The sequence below is a fragment of the Oryctolagus cuniculus genome, chromosome 11 (genome assembly GCF_964237555.1).
Source record: "Oryctolagus cuniculus chromosome 11, mOryCun1.1, whole genome shotgun sequence".
Lineage (NCBI taxonomy): Eukaryota > Metazoa > Chordata > Mammalia > Lagomorpha > Leporidae > Oryctolagus > Oryctolagus cuniculus.
This window is the reverse complement of record NC_091442.1, coordinates 108933020-108951594: the sequence shown is the minus strand read 5'-3', so window position 1 is coordinate 108951594 and position 18575 is coordinate 108933020. Positions and strand designations below refer to the sequence as shown.

At 43.8% G+C, this 18575-nt stretch overlaps 1 protein-coding gene across 2 annotated transcripts in view; it reads right to left on the bottom strand.

The window, feature by feature from the left end:
* Positions 1-224: 224 nt before the first annotated feature.
* The window catches only part of TCP11L2 (t-complex 11 like 2), a 49979-nt gene continuing 31628 nt past the window's right edge, over positions 225-18575 (bottom strand). For both annotated transcript variants that reach the window (XM_051846596.2, XM_002711428.5), the window contains exons 7-10: positions 9357-9544; positions 8962-9143; positions 6002-6174; positions 225-810 (exon numbers count right to left, since the gene is read on the bottom strand). In XM_051846596.2, the coding sequence (XP_051702556.2) occupies positions 566-810; positions 6002-6174; positions 8962-9143; positions 9357-9544 (788 nt within the window). In that variant the 3' untranslated portion in view covers positions 225-565. The remainder of the gene's footprint in view (positions 811-6001; positions 6175-8961; positions 9144-9356; positions 9545-18575) is intronic.

Below are 18575 nucleotides of genomic sequence, written 5' to 3'. Positions count from 1 at the left end.
CTTAAAGACAACACTACTAGTCGAACAATGCCCTATATCTTGTGCGGTTGTGTGAGTGCAGCCTGTTGAAATCCTTGCTTAGTGTATACTAAGTTGATCTTCTGTATACGAAGGTAATTGAAAATGAAACTTGACAAAGGGCGGGATGGGAGAGGGAGTGGGAGAGCGGAGGGCCGAGGGAGGGAGGGAGGTTGTGGGGGGGAGCCACAACAATACAAAAGTTGCACTTTGTAAATTCACATTTATTAAATAAAAAAAAAAGAAAGAATGGGCCAAATATAAATGCTTAAGAAAACATTTAGAAGTCTTATATAAGTAATATAATTAATTACAAATTGCTGTCATTAAAAAAAATCTCTGTTTTGAACTTGAAAATGATGCACAGATCGGGTCTATGTGATGTGCACGTCTTCTGTAATGCTAATATGACTGGATAACACAGATCAGGCTAACACTGTACCATGGATGGTACTGAGAATGTGCCGCATCTATAATGCCATCCATGTAAAGCAACTGGGTACCAAAATGTTGAATTTCCAACCTCTTATCCAATGCCAGATCCACTTTAGTTAGTAGGAGTCGAAGCAACTACCTTCCCTGTGGCTTCCTCACTGAAGAGCAACTTTCGAAGTATATTTGCATAAAATGGTCCATACACTTGCTTGTTGAGATTCACAATGCTTGCATATTGAGAGCCCAGTGCTTCTAGTTCCTGCTGAATGACAGCAAGGCCTCCTGGCACCGGGGGCATACATTTTTGAGGGCTTGGAAGACAAAGTAGACTTTTCATGTATAGTTGGACTCGTTTATCTGTAGGGGGGAAAAAAGATGTTTTTATCTGTCCCATTGTTAAAGTACATAATTCTTAAAACAAGAACAAAAAATTATAATAGGTTGATTGCAATAATGTTCTCAATTCTTTACCATTTCCTACACTCAAACTTTTCACAAAGCGGTGTGCTGTTCCTCCCATCAAGGGATGGAGTGTTTTTCTCCATGCCTTGAATCTGGCGGACCTTATGACTTGCTTTGTCCGAGAGAGAATGAAGCAGAAATGCCAGCATGTCCTGCCATGCCCGTGCTCAGAAGGCACGATTCACAGTCCACGCTCTGCCAACCAACACCAAGCGAACAAGCCTTGACTTGCTAGAGTGTGAGAGACCCAGGGGAAGGAAACAGAGATGTTCCACGTGAGGCAGCCTAGACCAGCCTCTCGCCAATCAGTTCTCAGACATCTGAAAAAGAGCTGCTTACCTGAGCCACAGCTGACCAACCACAGATTCATGAGTGAGTCCAGCAAGACCCAAAACTACCCAACTCCTCACAGACTTGTGGGAATACAAAATGTTCATATTTTTAAGCAATGGAGTTTTGGGGTAGCCTGAACTGTATAGCCCTTGTAGGGAGGAATCTGTGACAAAAGTCAATCCCTAATGTCCATGATTATAATTATGTACACTAAGGCTGAGTTTGAAAACTGGCACTGCTTGTTTGGACCGTGTCATGTTTGTTGTTTGGACTGTTTTAAAAGAAGCCACTCAAAAGCAGGAAGTTTCACATAGAAATCCGAATTTCGGATTCTTCTTGAAACATCTACAGATCCGGCAAATTTAGGCACTTTTATTACTACATGGTCATGGTGACTATACATCTAAGTTTTCCCGGACAGTCAAAGTTTACACATGTCGTCCTGACATAATTAAAAAGAGTCCTCCAAGGGGTTCTGTTTTGGACAACAGATTATATGGTCACCACACGTGGCCAACCTCAACTTCAATCAAGAGACACTGAGGAAGGCCGCCCCAACATACACTCTAGTTTCCCACCTTCCCCACCCTTCTCGCTTCACTGCTTCAATGCACCTGAATCTGAGGCTACTGCTGCACAAAAGCACTCAAGTGTGCATAAAAATTAGGCTGCAGATGGACTGGACAAATCAGTCCTGCTGCCTCCAGGCTTTCTCTGCTCGAGCTGCCTCCAGCTTTCTCTGCCTTTGGAAGCAGAAAATTCACAAATAAGAACATTTGCAAAATGCACTCCATCAAAGTTGAACATCTATGACATTAAATGAAGCTCTGATCTTCAAACATTTCTCTCCAAAATCACACAATCCAGCCAGATCTGACCTGGAACTTAGTTTCCAATGTCCCATATACATGGTTTAGAATTGGTTCCTCTTGGGACCTGCATTGTGGTGCAGGGAGGTAAGCTGCCACCTGCAGTGCTGGCATCCCATATCAGAGCTCTGGTTCGAGTCCTGGCTATTCCACTTCCAGTATAGTTCTCTGCCAATGCACCTGGGAAGGCGGTGGAGGGTGGTCCAAGTACTTGGGCCCCTGCCACCCACATAGAAGACCTGAATGGAACTCCAGGCTCCTGCCTTCAACCTGGATCAGTTCCAGCCATTGTGGCCATTTGGGGAGTGAACCACAAGACAGAAGATTTCTTTCTTTCACTCTCTCTCTCTCCCTCTCTGTCTTTTCTCATTCCTCTCTATCGCTCTGCATTTGAAATAAATAAAATAAATCTTTCAAAAATTGTTTCCTCTTGCTAGAATGCCCTTCCATCTCATTTCATCTCTGCCCTGAGTCAGAAGCCTCCTTCAATGCCAAGCCTAAAGTTACCTCCTTCCTGTGGCTTCCCAAAGACCTACTCCTAAACTATCACAGCCTATTTTTGCCAGTTGAGAATGTGTCTCTCACCTCTGATACCAGTGGGCCCTTTGAGGGTGAGGGCTTTGTCTTTGGTATCTTTATATTCCTGGTCTGACATATAGCAGGCACAATGTAAGTGCTGATTGAACTGATGTGAGAATGGAATGAAAAAAGTCTATAATCACCAAACTGAAAACAATGAGACCTGGGAAAGAGTGCGGAGTGGAGAAGGCAGCAAAGATGATCTCAGCCTCATCTGAATTTCAACAAGGAGAAGTCATTCGTGTATCACCTGTAAAACTGAAAATCACTTTCAACAAACATCTACGTTTGAATGCTGTGTGTATACAAATAGTCTACACAGCAGGTGGTCCATACTACCTAAATAATTTTTCCTGTTTTTTGTTATACATTTTAAGAAAAAAAAAAACTGGTTTTAAAGAAAGCTACCTTTAGAAGTATCTTTTTAAATGGCTAAAAACACAATGAGAGGGGCTGGCACTGTGGCGCAGTGGGTTAAAGCCCTGGCCTGTAGCGCCAGCATCCCATATGGGTGCCAGTTCGAGACCTGGCTGCTCCACTTCACACTTGATCTTAGCCAAAAGGCCGAGAAGTGATAAGGCTGCTCCACTTCAAATCCAGCTCTCTACTATGGCCTGGGAAAGCAGTAGAAGATGGCCCAAGGACTTGGGCCCCGGCACCCACATGGGAGACCCAGAAGAGGCTCGTGGCTCCTGGCTTCAGATCAGCGTAGCTCCAGCCATTGTGGCCAATTGGAGAATGAACCAGCAGATGGAATACCTCTCTCTATCTCTGCCTCTCCTCTCTCTGTGTAACTCTGACTTTCAAATATATAAATAAATCTTTAAAACACACACACACACACACACACACAATGAGAACTGTTATCCCTTTGGGTAAATAAACAGCACACCAGCTAAGAACACAGAAATCAGACTATGGGTACACGGAACAGGAAGGAGAACCATAGTTAACATGGGCCAAGCCCTTATATCCCAGGGATCTTTCCCAAGTGCTTAATCAATTCTAACTACTTTATAGGCAGAAAACTAAGAATTAACTAAATACCAAATTTCCCTTTCGACTGAATATAGACTGTCAGGTCTAAATTCATCACAGATATAACCAGTTTCCCACAAGGTGAATGGCAAAATGAAATCCTTTCAAAACTGCTAGTATACAGACAAGTGGTTCTGTCTCCTCTGCAGGTTTTAGGCCAAGACTAAAGCGACAGGGGCATTTGTCCAGTTAGGATCAGACAGAGTCCCTACCAAAGGTGTGTCTTTGGCTTCCAAAGCTGAATGAGAGACGCTGAAGTAAGTTGCTGGAGTTGCTAGGGCAACAATATTTTCAATGAGATTTGAAAAAAAAAAAAAGTTTTCAATTTGCAGAAGTTCGGGAAAGTAAGGCTGAGAAGAGCTGGGTGGACAAAAGTTGCTTTAATGGATCGTCAGAGGCCAATGGGGTGGGGCACTTCCTGTCCCTGTCCGTTCTGACATTGCCAAGTGCTTCCTTTCTCTTGAGCAAGTGCCCAGAGCACACTCTGACACTCTGGCCACCGGCCAACAAGCTGCAGGGCTCCCACTGACTCCCATGAGTCAGAGTGGTTAGGAATGTAAGCTCTGGAGTCAGGCTAGGAAAGAACCCAAAGCTGCCCTCAGCTAATTAAGTGACCTTCAGTGAGAGTTACTGAACCTCTTCACGGCCCCCAGGCATTCACCCATAACATTGTCAGCACTGCATGGAGACACAGCAGTTGAGCCAACGTGAGGCTGTCCTCTGAGGCCTGCACACTAGTGGACATCCAGCAGTCCACGGCAGGGTCTGCTATGCAGTGTCTCAGTCCCCCAGCCACTCCTTAGCCTCTAGGAACACCATCTCCCAGGGACCACTGGTTCAGCTGGAGACCACCCCACCTGCTGTGAGGGCAGGTCCGTGTCAGCATATGAGCCCACACAGGGTAAGGGCCCAGTCCCAGCTGGCTGTGGTTGTGCTGTTTGTTGCCCTCACCAACTGTCCCCTCTGAGTGGCAGCCTCTCCTGCTGCCCACAGTGCTGTGCATCAGCCATGCTCTTTTCTGGAGGCGGGGAGCTGAAGCCTTGTAGCCACACAAACGGGCTGTGGACCTGCACTCTGAGCCCCAGGGATAAGGACAAGGCAAACCATTTGAGAGCCACAAACAAATAGAATGTATTTGTATTTTTGCAGCAATGTTGCACTTTGGTGTATTCTAATTCTACTCTCCTTCTAGGCTTGGTTCTCAGCCTCTGTAGTAGACACTTGCATTTTGCCACACACTAGCCTGTGCCCCTTTCTACGGCCACAATGCCCTGATTTTCTTCCAGGGGAACCATCACCTCCCTCCTCTCACCACGTGTCACTGGTAAAGAAGGTTGTCCCCTGGCTCACATGTCTCGGGCTTAAGTTCCTTCCCTCTGGCCACTGTGATGATTCAAGAAAGAATACAGACAGCCAGGCTAATGAGCCTCAATACTGGGGCCGCTGTTGAGTTAACAGGGAGGCAGCTTCCCCGTACTTTGCTTCATTTAACCTTGGAAAGACATGGGCTGGAGCCGCAGCCATCCTGCTGTCACAGGAACAGTCTGTGACCACGGCCAGCCCAGAGGAAGGCTGTGCTGAGACACGGAGACGGGAAAACCACGGACACAACTTGAGCTCCCACTAGGCGGAACCAGCAGTCAGGCCTGCTCCTGGTCGTCTCAGTGACGTGAGAAAAGAAATGCTCATTTTGCCTCTAGTTGACAGGTTTAGAGTTTTTGTCACAAGTAACAGAAAAAGCCCTAACTGAGAGCAATTCTCCATTTTTCCAACTCACCAACACAGCATGATGCTGAGATAGCTCCTTTCAGGCCAACGTACAGGAAGAGCCTCCCCCCATTGACCTCCCGGTTCCAGGCCTTTTACTCTTTGTCTCTTTACGCCTGACCACGAAAGGGGCCTCAGTTCCCTCAGGATTACTCGAGAAGAGCCGCTCTCTACTTTCTGCATGCACACTGCCAGCAGGAGGAAGTGGTACAACTGATTTTAGGATTTTAACATTACTGCAGCACTGTGTCATTTTCTTCATAAAACCTATTGGCTGCATGGCTAGGACAGTAAGCCTGGGACCATCTCCTACCCCACTACAGATAGACACAGAAGAAGCAGTTAGTCCCAGAGCTTTGCAAATGTTAACACTGCTTTACGTTTATCCTCTGAAAGCAATCCATGTGTTTCAGACTAAAATTTGACTGGCACTAGTCAAAACCAGCCAGCTAAAGTGAATTGGAATTGAAGCAGAAACCAACAAATAAATGAAGACTCACCAATCAAGGTCCAAATAGGATTATCCTCCTCTTCGATGCTTGAAAACTGACCCACGAGATTAGCTTGAACCTCAGCATTTAAAGTGGGTAAGCCTCTCTCCGTCAGGCTCTTGTTGACTTCAACGCAAGTCTGAACACCAACTGAATTCAAGACTTCTTTTAAGTTAGATGTCCTATAACACATAAAAATAAAATCCCACCAGGGAAAGTATATTTTAATTAACTTGTTTCAGATGCCCATCAATTTTCCCTTATGCTGACAACAATTACCTCCATTAGAATGAATTTAGGAAATAGTCACTCCTCCCAGTCCCCAGCCTTCAAATGGAGCAGATTTTTAAATATTCAAAACCACTCATTGTTTAAGTACTGTTTAAACAGGAAGGCAGAATCAGAAAAATGTATTTTTTGAAAAAATAAGTCTACAACCCAATGTACATGCAGGGCTATCAGAAGGGAATGGAAAACATCAATTTACTTCTTAATATAAATACTTTGGTCTGAGTGGTTTCACTCATTTTTTTTTTTTAATGTGCTTGGAAAATGGGGCAGAATCAATTCATTTATCTGTGCTTGAGAAGTAAATCTATAACACCAATCAAAACAACAGAATGTTCAGAGGTTAAATTATCTAAAACTCCTGACTGATCATAACCAAAGATAGTAAGTGCCATCTTCTAACTAATTTCAAATAATTGATTAATAATCCTAAATATATAGCAATGAAGAAACTGTGAAAAGTAACAAAGAAGTGGGTTATACAAATGATAAGGAAAAAGTGGTAATGAGGAAATTTTCTGGATCTACTTTATTAGGGAATGATAATTAAAAACTGCATCTCCCTAGCCAGAAAAGGTATGTAAGGTAACTCTGTGAAAATGGGAATGAAAGGATGGGAGAAGGGCCCAAGGATAGAAGGCAGTATAATGAGTGAGTGAGAGTAGAAATCACGGAGTATGTGGACCTGGGTTCAAGGTCCTCTCCCGTGGACCTTGTTATATGCCTGTGTTAGCTCTTAGCAGACTGACAGGCATGTAGTCAATGCTTAATGAGAAGAAGAAAAAACAAAATGCTTTTTATTATCGTCATCATTAACAACAATGAAAAAAATCTTGGTTTCTGCCTCGTCTGGAATTTGTTACGCACCTACACTGTACCTACCTTTGGGGTTCCAGAATCCAAGAGTAGATTGTATGAGACAAAACCTTTTACTTCCTGACTTTTTCTCCACTACAAGACACTGCCTTAACTTTCTCCTGCTTTTAACTAGTGAGTTCTTAGGATAAGGAAAAAATTAATTTTAATACCATGGTTTTCTAGTCACAATAGAAAAAGCAAGCTTTTTGCTAGTTTTCAAGATGCATTATCCAATCAAATATAAATGAGAGGCAGGCTGACTGATTATTAGGGATGGTCTGCTTTTTTACATTATGGATGCTTACCCCATCCATAATGAGGGCAACTGGGAATTGACTGTGTCTATTTCCTAACACAGGGAAAAAAAATTAACAGAACAAATACAGAGCCAGATAAACCACCAGAAAAAGCTAAATGGAGGGTGATTTAACAACAGAACAGTTATTAATAGCTAATATTCATCAGGCACATACGATATGCCAGACACCTGTAGTAAGTGCTTCACATGAACCATCTTAAATTCTTACAACTCCAAGGTCAGTACAGTTACAATTGCTTTTTACAGGCGAGGAAGTGATCCTCAGCACAATTCAAGAACATATTCAAGCATCTATAACAAGCAAATAGCAGAGCTTGGATTTAATCCTGGTCTGCCTGACCCAAACTAGTAACCACCTTCTATTTGCTTTACATGAATACCTAAGCAGCACAGGGTGCTGACTACAGGCTTAATAAATAAAAATTTCTGGACAGTAATGGTTACCTAGTGTGGAGAAATGCTAAGATAAGACCAACTGCAAAACAAGAGATTTATTTTTGTTAAAGAACTTGAGTCCTGGACTATGCAATAAAGAAGCCTGGCTGGTTGGCACCAGCATCGGCAGAAAGGGCAGGGCCTTGAAAGAGTCAGACCAGGACTCAGGCCTTTTCTGGTGGTGCAGCCCAAGGCACCTTCTGTTCTTTACTCGAGCATCAGCTAAAAATGAGAAGTTTGGATTCTGTAACCACTCGGGTTCCATTTGGCTCTTAATGTTCTAGGATTTTATCAAAAATGTATATGCCGTCTGAGTAATGGGTCGGAGAATGGGAAGACACGTACATCCCCTTTCAATAGCAGGAAAAAGAGGACTTGTACCCCTCAAACACTGGAAAGGAGGTCTAGCAGGAGGAGCTGGCCCACATAAGACCTATGGAGACATCTGGCCATTGACCGAGACTAGGGCCATTTTCTGGCTTAGGATTTCCAACAGGATGACCTAAATGCAAAAATCTAAACTGGACTCTAACAGTCAATAACGGTTTGATACAGAAGATGAATTTATCCAAAACAAAACCTCCACTGGACTTGTATCACATCTCTGAAGGACAGAACTGTCATCACCTTCAAAGACTCCATGGAAGGGCGGGTTGGGGAAGTCAGCAAACATTTCACTGCAGAGAAGTGACAGAGTCCTAAGAATCCAGCCTGGAAAACACTTTTTGAATAGGCCATTTGAAACACTGAAGGGGGTGGATTTCTGTTGGTTGGTTGTTCTTCCCACAGTGCTGTCAAAGAAAAGCTCCCGGACACACCCATCCCAAGTGGATATACTACACTCTTCCTGGCACTGGTTATGGAAAACAGCTCTCCCTTCCTACGAGAGGACATCTAAGCTTTCGGAGATATTAAAAGAAAATCTAGAAAAAGGAGGTGTAAGATAGATAAGCTTCTCTAAAGTTTGGTCCTGAACATCACACCCAGATGCCCAAGGTCGTTCTCGTTCTCTGAAACACACGCAGAGCCGTAATATGGAAGGGAGCACATACAAACATTTGGAACTTACTCTTTGTTCATGCCTTCAAGAAGAACAGCTGAAATCCTTTTTAACCTGTTTGCAAGCTCAGGCAGGCCTTCTGTAATAGCACCCACCATGTTGTTGGTAATTAGGGACAGGCAGGCAATAATTTTCAATTGATTCAGCTTTTCTGTCAGTTCCTGAAGACGTGTTCCATCTGTCATGAGTGTCTAGCATATTTATTTAAAACGTAAAAATAGAAAGGGAAGCTCAATACCATGAAAATGTAAAATAAGCAATGTCATATCCAAACTCCCATTTTTATTGGTTTTTAGTAAAATCATTAAAACACATGTAACACAGGCAAGTCAGCTGAATTCAGAGTTAGAACTTAAATACTAGACAACCTGGGGACAGAAAAAAAAAAAAAAAAACTCACTCACCTCGGGTAATTCTTTTTTCTGATAATCCCATTGCAACAGCTTCAAGTAACTGTTATTTAGCACCAGTGTAGGACTCAGGCTTGGCTTGGAGCTATTTTCCACCCCAGGAGTTACAGCAGCGTCAGACAAAGAAAGTAATTCTTCACTGACGGATTCTTTTATCCATTCTGTGGTCTGATCAAGAGCACCTAAGAGGAAAAAAGGCCACATATTTGTCCTACAGCTGATTCCTCCCTTCACTTGTGTATTCCACCTGACAGATGCTTTTAGGAATGAAAATGCACAGCCAAGCCCCTCACGAGTTTGCGGTCACATGGAGAGACAGAGCTGTGAACTAACAATTAGAGTAGGACACAGCGAACGCTAAAAGGCTCAGTGGGAGTGCAGAGAGCAGAGGTTGTCCATGAAAGGCTCTGGGCGGAAGAGCTCTGTAAGTGGCACTTGAAGGCAGAAGGCGGATGGAGGAAAGAACGGGCATTCAGGAAGAGCAGCCTGTACAGAGACCTGGAAAACAACAAATGGCACATTCTGGATGCTACAAGAAACCTGTACTGCTGGTCCATGACAAACTAGGTGGAAGAGGGTGCCAGCAGATGGCACTAGATGAGTAGATGGAAGCAACTCACGGATGACCTTGACTTTGGACCACAGAATGTATTTAGACTAAAGGCATTGATTAGTAGACATTTTGGATCCCAGACCCCTCTGAGTGTGATTAGAGCCATTCCTTTCTCAAGATGCATGTCCATGCTCATATGTTTTTTCTCTCTTTTCAGATTCACAGACGCCAAGTTACAAACACCAAGTTATGGGAATGTGCAATCTTTGGATAGCTCTGTTTTGAACATGGAGCGTGATACAATCAGCTGAACATGTTAAAATTGCAGTCATTCAGACAAGAGAATGAAGGCACAAGGGCAGTGGAAGTGAGATAAAGGGGGGTGAAGACATTTATGGGGAACATGCACAGGTCTTGATGACCCTCCCAAATGTGGGAAGTAGGGAAAGAAGGATTCTAGTGTGACTCTCAAATGTTTTCCTTGGACAGCTGGATAAATGGTTGTGCCATTTACTGAGAAAGATACAGAATGCAGGTGAGAAGGGTCTTGAAATATATCTTCTACTTTATATGACTTTTCTAAGGCCACAACCAATTTTCTGGTTGTGAAATCAAACAAACATGCCTCAGTTTTTCCTTTATTTAAAAAAAATCTCTCTAATTAATGCCTGCCCTTCTGAATATATCCCTCTGAAACTCTTTCTGTTCCACCCTCTCCTGGATTCCTCTGGCTGTCCTTCTACATCTCATACCTAAGTCCTTCTTCAACTGCCTGTTCTTTAAGTGACTCTACCCAACTCTACCCGAAGACTCTACCCAACCCACTTTCATTATTCTTCAATCTCACTGGACCATCTTTCTCATTTCCATGGCTTCTATTTCCATCCAAAGGAAGTAGCCCTCATTCCTCTCCTAAGATGATGATATCCTCATCTGTAGAATGAGTGAGTAGGAGAAGTCACTGGATGTGAAGTTGGGAAGAGACACCCAAGTAGCACGACATGACACGGTGCTTCCATTATCCAGGTTCGACAGGTCTATCAACGCTCAAGACTATAGACAATTATGATTATCATTCTCAGTTTACTTGTTTTGTCACACATCAAATACATATTTGTATACAAATAATAATTTCATACAACAAAATGCTTAGCTCTTAAGTGTCCAATTTGGTTAGTTTTAACCATTCCAAATAACTGTGCAACTAGCACTCAAAATAAAACACAGGCTATTTCCACCACCCCAGAAAGTTCCCTCATCCCCCTTCCAGTCATCTGCACCCCCGCTCAGCTACTTTTAATTTCTAACTTCATGAGTTACTTTTGTCTTCTATAGCTTCACATAAGTGGAACTAAAATAATGTTTATTTTTTTATTTTGACCATGTTGTTTTATGTATCATAAGGCTTTTAAAAATCTGTTTTTTTGAGGGGTGGTGCTGTGGCATAGTAAGTTAGGCATCCATCTGTGGTGCTGGCATCCCATATGGGCATCAGTTTGAGTTCCTGCCACTCCACTTTTTTTTTTTTTTTTTTTTACAGGCAGAGTTAGACAGTGAGAGAGAGAGAGGTCTTCCTTTTTCCATTGGTTCACTCCCCAAATGGCTGCTACGGCTGGTGCGCTGCACTGATCCGAAGCCAGCAGCCAGGTGCTTCCTCCTGGTCTCCCATGCAGGTGCAGGGCCCAAGGACTTGGGCCATCCTCCACTGCACTTCTGGGCCACAGCAGAGAGCTGGACTGGAAGAGGAGCAACCAGGACAGAATCTGGTGCCCCAACTGGGACTAGAACCCGGGGTGCCAGCACCACAGGAGGAGGATTAGCCAAGTGAGCCACGGCGCTGGCCCAGCCACTCCACTTCTGATCCAGCTCCCTGCTGATGGCCTAGAAAAGCAGTAGAAGATGGCCCAAGTGCTTGGGCCCCCGTACCCCTGTAGGAGATCTGGAAAAAGCTCCTGGCTCCTGGCTTCAGATCAGCTCAGCTCTGGCCATTGTGGCCATTTGGTGAGTGAACCAGCAGATGGAAGATTTCTCTCTCTCTGCCTCTCTCTGTCTGTAACTCTGCCTGTCAAGTAAATAAATAATTAAAAAAAAAATTTTTTTGAAACAGACTGAGAGTCAAGACATTTTAAAAACAGCAGAGTTCTTGTGTACCCTTCACTCAGCTACCCCCAACAACAACACCTTATATAAGCACAGGACACTGTCAAAACCAGGAAACTGACATCAATACAACATCTTTAACTTAAATACAAATGTAACTAGGCCTTTGCTAATTTTATATACCTTTGTTATTTGTATATACAGTTCTATGACATTTTTACATATGTGGATTCATATAAACATTAGGATACTGAACTATTCCAACACCAATTATTAAAAAAAAAAAAAAAACCCTCCCTCATTACCCCTTAAAAGTCATATTTCACCCCAAACCTAATCTCTGGCAACTACTGATCACTATACCTACGTCACTTTAAGAATGTCGTATAAGCAGAATCTTATAATATGTAACTGTTATGGACTGAGTGTTTGTGTTGCCCTCCCTTCCAAAATCAGTGTATTGAAGCTGTAACTGCCACTGTGATGGTATTTGGAGACTGAGGCTTTGGGGAATGATTAGGGTTAATGAGGTCATGAGAGCAAGGTCCTCCGGATGACACTGGTGCCCTTATAGGGAGAGACACGGGGAGCTTGCTCTCTTTCTCTGTCTGCATGCACGCACTGGAAAAAGGACATGTCAGAAGTGAGAAGGAGGCTAGCTAAACACCAGGAGCCAAATCAGCCAGCACCTTGGTCCTCGACTTCCCAGTCTGCCAAACTGTGAATGGTAACTTTCTGGTGTTTAAGCCACTCAGTCTACGATACTCTGTTATGGCAACCAGAGTAGACCAATATCAGCTCCCATCCAGGTTGTATGTATTAATAGTTTGTTTCCTTTTTATTGCTGAGTAGTATTCCATGGTTTGACGACATCACAGTTCTCTTACCCATTTATTTATCTGCTGAAAGACGTTTGAGTTGTTGGTAGTTTGTGGCCATATACGAGGCTGCTATGAGCATTCATGTATAGGCTTCTTTGAATGTAAGCTTCCATTTCTAGGGGATAATCACCCAGCATTGCAACTGCTTGGTTGTATGCAAAGTGCAGGTTGAACAAGAAACTGACCAACTATTTCCCAGAGAGAGTTTTAAGGTAATTTACTTAATTGTAAGTTATATGATTTAATTTTTAGTAATTCCTGGGCTTACTAGTTCACAAGGTCCCGACAGCAAATGCCTCCCAAGCCAGTGCTAACCATATCCAGCACACCATGGAAGTGCCCATCTCTCTTTTTTCTTTAAAGATTTATTTTATTTATTTGAAAGACAGAGTTACAGAGAGAGAGAGAGAGAGAGAGAGAGAGAGACAGGGAGAGAGAGAAAATCTTCCTTCTGCTGGTTCACTCCCCAAATGGCCACAACAGACAAGGCTGGGCCAGACAGAAGCCAGGAACCAGGAACTTCTTCCAGGTCTCCCACGCGGGTGTAGGCACCCAAGCACTTGGGTCATCTTCCCCTGCTTTCCCAGGCACAACAGTAGGGAGCTGGATCAGAAGTGGAACAGCTGGGACTTGAACTGACCCCCATAAGGGATGAAGCCTCACAGGCTGTGGCTTTACCTGCTATGCAACAGCGCCAGCCTTGGCAGTGCCCATTCTAAAATTAATTGTCAGAGTACTTTACATTTATTCCTTTAATAGATTTGACAACAGCACAATCTATAATGCAGAGAGGTTGATCAACAAGAGAGCTCATCTGCAACAGAGCTCAGGAAACAACACAGCGGGGTCGGTGCTATGGTACAGTGGGTTAAAGCCCTGGCCTGAAGTACCGGCATCCCATATGGGCGCCGGTTCTAGTCCTGGCCGCTCTTCTTCCAATCTAGCTCTCTGCTTTGGCCTGGGAAAGCAGTAGAAGATGGCCCAAGTCCTTGTGCCCCTGCACCCACGTGGGAGACCTGGAAGAAGCTCCTGGCTTTGGATCAGCACAGCTCCGGCCGTTGTGGCCATCTGGGGAGTGAACCAGCAGATAGAAGACTTCTCTCTCTGTCTTTACCTCTCTCTGTAATTCTATCTTTCAATTAAATAAATCTTTTTTTTTTTTTTAAAGAAAACAACACAGCATGGGAAGCAAATAGACTGTAAGTCTAATTTCCATTGTAGATGAATGAATTCCAATTAACCATAACCTAGCAGTGAAGAATTCAACATGGAACTAAGAACTTGTGCTAGGTTCTCCTCTGAAGGGTAAACGGCTGGGGAGGTGGCTGAGTGCATGGCCTCTGAGCCAGGCAGTCTCAACTTAAACCTGGCCTTTATTACCCCTTAGTTGTATGCTTTGGAACACTTACGTTACTTCATGTCTCCTTCAGTTTCCTCATCTAAAAAGTGGTGTTAATAATAGGCCCCTCCTGCAGTCGAGGATTCAGCAAAGACATGCAAAACTGTTTCTGGCACTTAGGAAATGGCAAGTGTTGGGAGCTCCTTAAACGCTCCACACATCCTTTGAAAGGTGTGTGTGTGTGTGTGTGTGTGTGCGCGCACGCGCGTGGTGGGGCTAAGGGGGAATGTCTGTCGTCACTTGCAGTTATTTTGGTTTCTGAAGCTCAGGAGCTCCCTTCTCTGCCAATCATTGTTGAAGCTACCCCACACAGAAGTGGCTGTGCACAGCACAAAATAAGTGAGCAGGCTAAGTTTTTATTTGTCTTCTTCTCGCTCTCTTTTAAGACCAGTTGGTGTGCTAGCTCAAGGAAGTGGAATCTCACCAGATCTCTTTAAAGGAGATGCTAACTAGAAATCAGCTAGAACTGAAAATCCAGTCTATTTAGCATGATCCCTAGTACTTGGTACTAAGGGCTATTCCAGAAAGGAGGGTGGGTGGGAAGGAAGGAAGGAGTCACTGAACTTTGAGTTCCACACTTAACCCGACCTTAAACAATGTGTGATGAGTTAGGCTGTCCTTTCAGTTAAACAAGTCTATTTATCAAGTCCAATTCTTCTGCACTAAAAATATGTATCATTGGAAATGAGGTTTTATAGTTGAATGTATTTAATTTTCAAGCATGTGGCATTTAAACATTACTATATTATAAATCATTATGAATTAATAGGTGCCTAATAGTTATTATTAGCATAATTCCTTTAGTAATAGCATTTTCTGTTGACAAACAAATGCAACCCACACAGAATTACTACCAAAGGTGCCTCTGCCAGTGCTTGTCCTGGCAGGTGGACACAGAACCTCCAGACGACGGAAGGATGGCAAGAAGGCAGCAGAGGCACCGCCATCAGCTGTGACTCGCGGAGATGAGACTGCCCTCAAATACAAAACAACCCCCAAGTGCTCGACTGCCGATTTCCTTGCTTACTGAAACCCAAATGGTCCTGGAATGTGAACACACTTCTCTGGGCCATCAAGAAATGGATTCATTCGAATCGGCTAGTTACAGCAGGGATTCTAGAGCCCTGCACAGTGGACATTTTGAGTTGGATAATCTCTGTGGGGTGGTGATCTGTTCACAGCAGGACGTTTTGCAGCTGCCTGGAGTGGCCTGTCCACCAGGAGCCAGAGACACTCCGCAGCCTCTCTACCCTCCCACCTTGTCCTTCCAGGTTGCTACAATTTAAAGTGTCTCAGGGCCGGCGCGCTGTGGCTGGTGGTTTGAGGACCGGCTGCTCCACTTCTGATCCGGCTCTCTGCTGTGGCCTGGGAAGGCAGTGGAGGATGGCCCGAGTCCTGGGGACCCTGCACCTGCATGGGAGACCCAGAGGAGGCTCCTGGCTTCGGGCTGGCACAGCTCCAGCCTTTACGGCCAGTTGGGGAGTGAACCAGTGTATGGAAGACCTCTCTTTCTGCCTCTCCTTCTTTCTCTGTGCAACTCTTTCAAATAAATAAATAAATCTTTAAAAAATAATAAAAAAACAGAGTCTCTAGACATGGCTGAGTGCCCCCTGGGAAAAGGAGTAAAATCACCGTTTGCTGAGAACCTAGATGACAATTAGTATTTATTTACTTTTGTTCACAAGTAGTTTTTCCAATCTTGAGTAAATGAAGTCTGACATACTGGAGACTATTCGAGAAGGCTTAACCTTGGGATGCAGCGTTTCTCTACAGAGGCTGTCTGTTCACTTTGTCTTACCTGTGACCCAGTTCTAATGTTTCCCATGAGAAGTAAATTGCTTTTTATACTACAGTTCCTATAAAACTCTTGATCATTTATGAGTAGCTCTGTTCACTATACTAAAGCAACACCAGCACGAAAACTTCACAGCTCTGCTCCCCAGTTGTCAAATTTTGTTCCTGGTTTGCTACTTCTGTTTACAAAGATGCAAAAGACTTGCAGTCTTATTTAGAAGACATCCAACTGAGAGAGAGAGCAAGTGTAAATCATTGTGGATATAATTACAATGTGGCAGTAATAAGCATTTATACTGCGAATTTAATCACTTGCAGCTGACACACTTAAAAGCCCATTTAGTTATCTTGAACAAAAGCAACAGCGTGGCGTAGGGGTTCTCAATCCTGGTTGACTTGAGTATCACCTGGGGAGCTGTAAAAAGAAAAAAATAATCCTGGGCACAGCTCCTGGAGATTCTGATTTAATCAGACTGGGGCAGGGCACAGGCATCTATAGTTAAATGCCCCAGGTGATTTTATGAGTCCTTAAAAGTGAGTGTGACCAGGAACACACAAAGCGCATATGTTGGTTCTTCCTCCAGGATCTGCTGAGATTCCACCCCCACGAGCTAGCACTAGCTTCTCTATGTGGCTCCAAAGGCAAGGTTCCACAAGCTCTGGCAGCCTTGGTTTTCCATGGGGACAGAAATAAGAGCTTCTCCATTTGCTCACTCATTCAGTGATGACTACCGAGTACCTACCATGTGCCAGGTACTGAGGCTTCAAAGATCAATAAACATGGTCCTGCTCTCAAAATGTTCTAGCAGGAGAGGGAAACAAAAACAAGCCATGGCCGTACAGGTGCATTTACTGGACTGCCCCAGTTTTCAGTCAGAAGAACCTAGTTCCCTCAGGCAGGACATCTGCTGTTTTTGACCAGCAACACTTCGCCCTCCCTTCTTTTGGTACTGATTTTTCTCAGAAACTACATTCCCCCATTCCATGTTTTCTTGTGTGAATATCAGTAAAAAGGCCCTGTGCCTCCATGACCAGGGAGGGGCTGGCTCAAGTCGTATGTCCATCAGACTCTGCTGGGACTTCAGTGTTCAAGGATGGCCCACATTCCACAGCAGCCATCCTAACCACGGAGCCTGGAGATTCCCTGGTTTTCGTGCCCAGATTCTGACATGCATCTGGGTTTCTGGCATTTCAGCTTTTCCTTCAATCCTGTGAACTATCCTCATCCTTCCATTCACTTCCTTGTTTTGCTAAGTCAGCTAGAGTTGGTTTCTGTTGCTTTGCAATATAACACAAACTGAAAAATTCCAAAGAAAATAATAAAAGTCACAGCTAGGTTTAATCTGGACTTGGACTGGGGAGATCTGGCTACCAGTCCTGGCTGTACTGCTTAGTAACTGTGTGACTGACTGAGGTCGTTGCTGAATATATCAGTCAGTCTGTCTTTAAAATGTTCCACAGGGATGGGCATTATGGCACAGCAGGTTAAGCTACCACTTGGGATGCCCACATCTCATATCACCATGCCAGTTAGAGTTCTGGCTACTCTGCTTTCTTTCCAGCTTCCTGCTATGTGCACCATGGGAGGCAGCAGATGATAATCCAAGTTCTTTGGTCCCTGCCACCCACATGGGAGATGTGGGTGGAGTTCTGGGCTCCTGGCTTTGGTATGGCCCAGCCTGGTAGTTGCAGGCATTTGGGGAATGAACCAGTGGGTAGAACTCTCTCTCCATCCTACCCTTCCTCTCTTCCTTTCTGACACTCTGTTTTTCAAGTAGATGGAAAAAAAACTAATGTTGTACATGATAAATATATACAGTTTAAATAAATGAATTAATAAAGTGTTCCACAAATATTTCCTGATTGCCTTAAGTGCCAGTAAAAGACAATCACAGTGCTCTTTGATATATATCTGAGAAAGGAATTGTTGCCCCATAGGGCTTTTGGAAAGAAAGAATTACATGAAATAAAGTTAATGAAATATTTTATGAAATATAAATGTTATCCAAGTAAAACTTTATCTTTCTAGGAACCTTAAAAATTACTAAGGTTCCTACCCAGCAATAATCTGTAACTCTATCCACAGATAATTCAGTTGGATCTCATGTGTTTATCTTATTGATGCTTAGTAAAAACACCCAATTACTACCTAAGGTTTTCCTGAGTACATTTTATATTTTTAAAAATTTCATTTATTTATTTGAAAGGCAGAATGACAGAGAGAGATGGAGAGACTCAGAGAGAGGTTCCATCTGCTCTTTCACTCCCCAAATAGCTTCAACAGCCAGGTCTGGGCCAAGCCAAAGCCAGGACCCCAGAACTCACCTGAGTCTCCCACATGCGTGGCAGGGGCCCAAGTACTTGGGCCATCTTTGGCTGCTTTCCCAGGTGCAACAGCAGGGAGCAGCATTAGAAGGAGAGTAGCCAGGGCTAGAACCAATGTGGGATGCCAGTGTTGCAAACTGTGCTTAACCCACTGTACCACA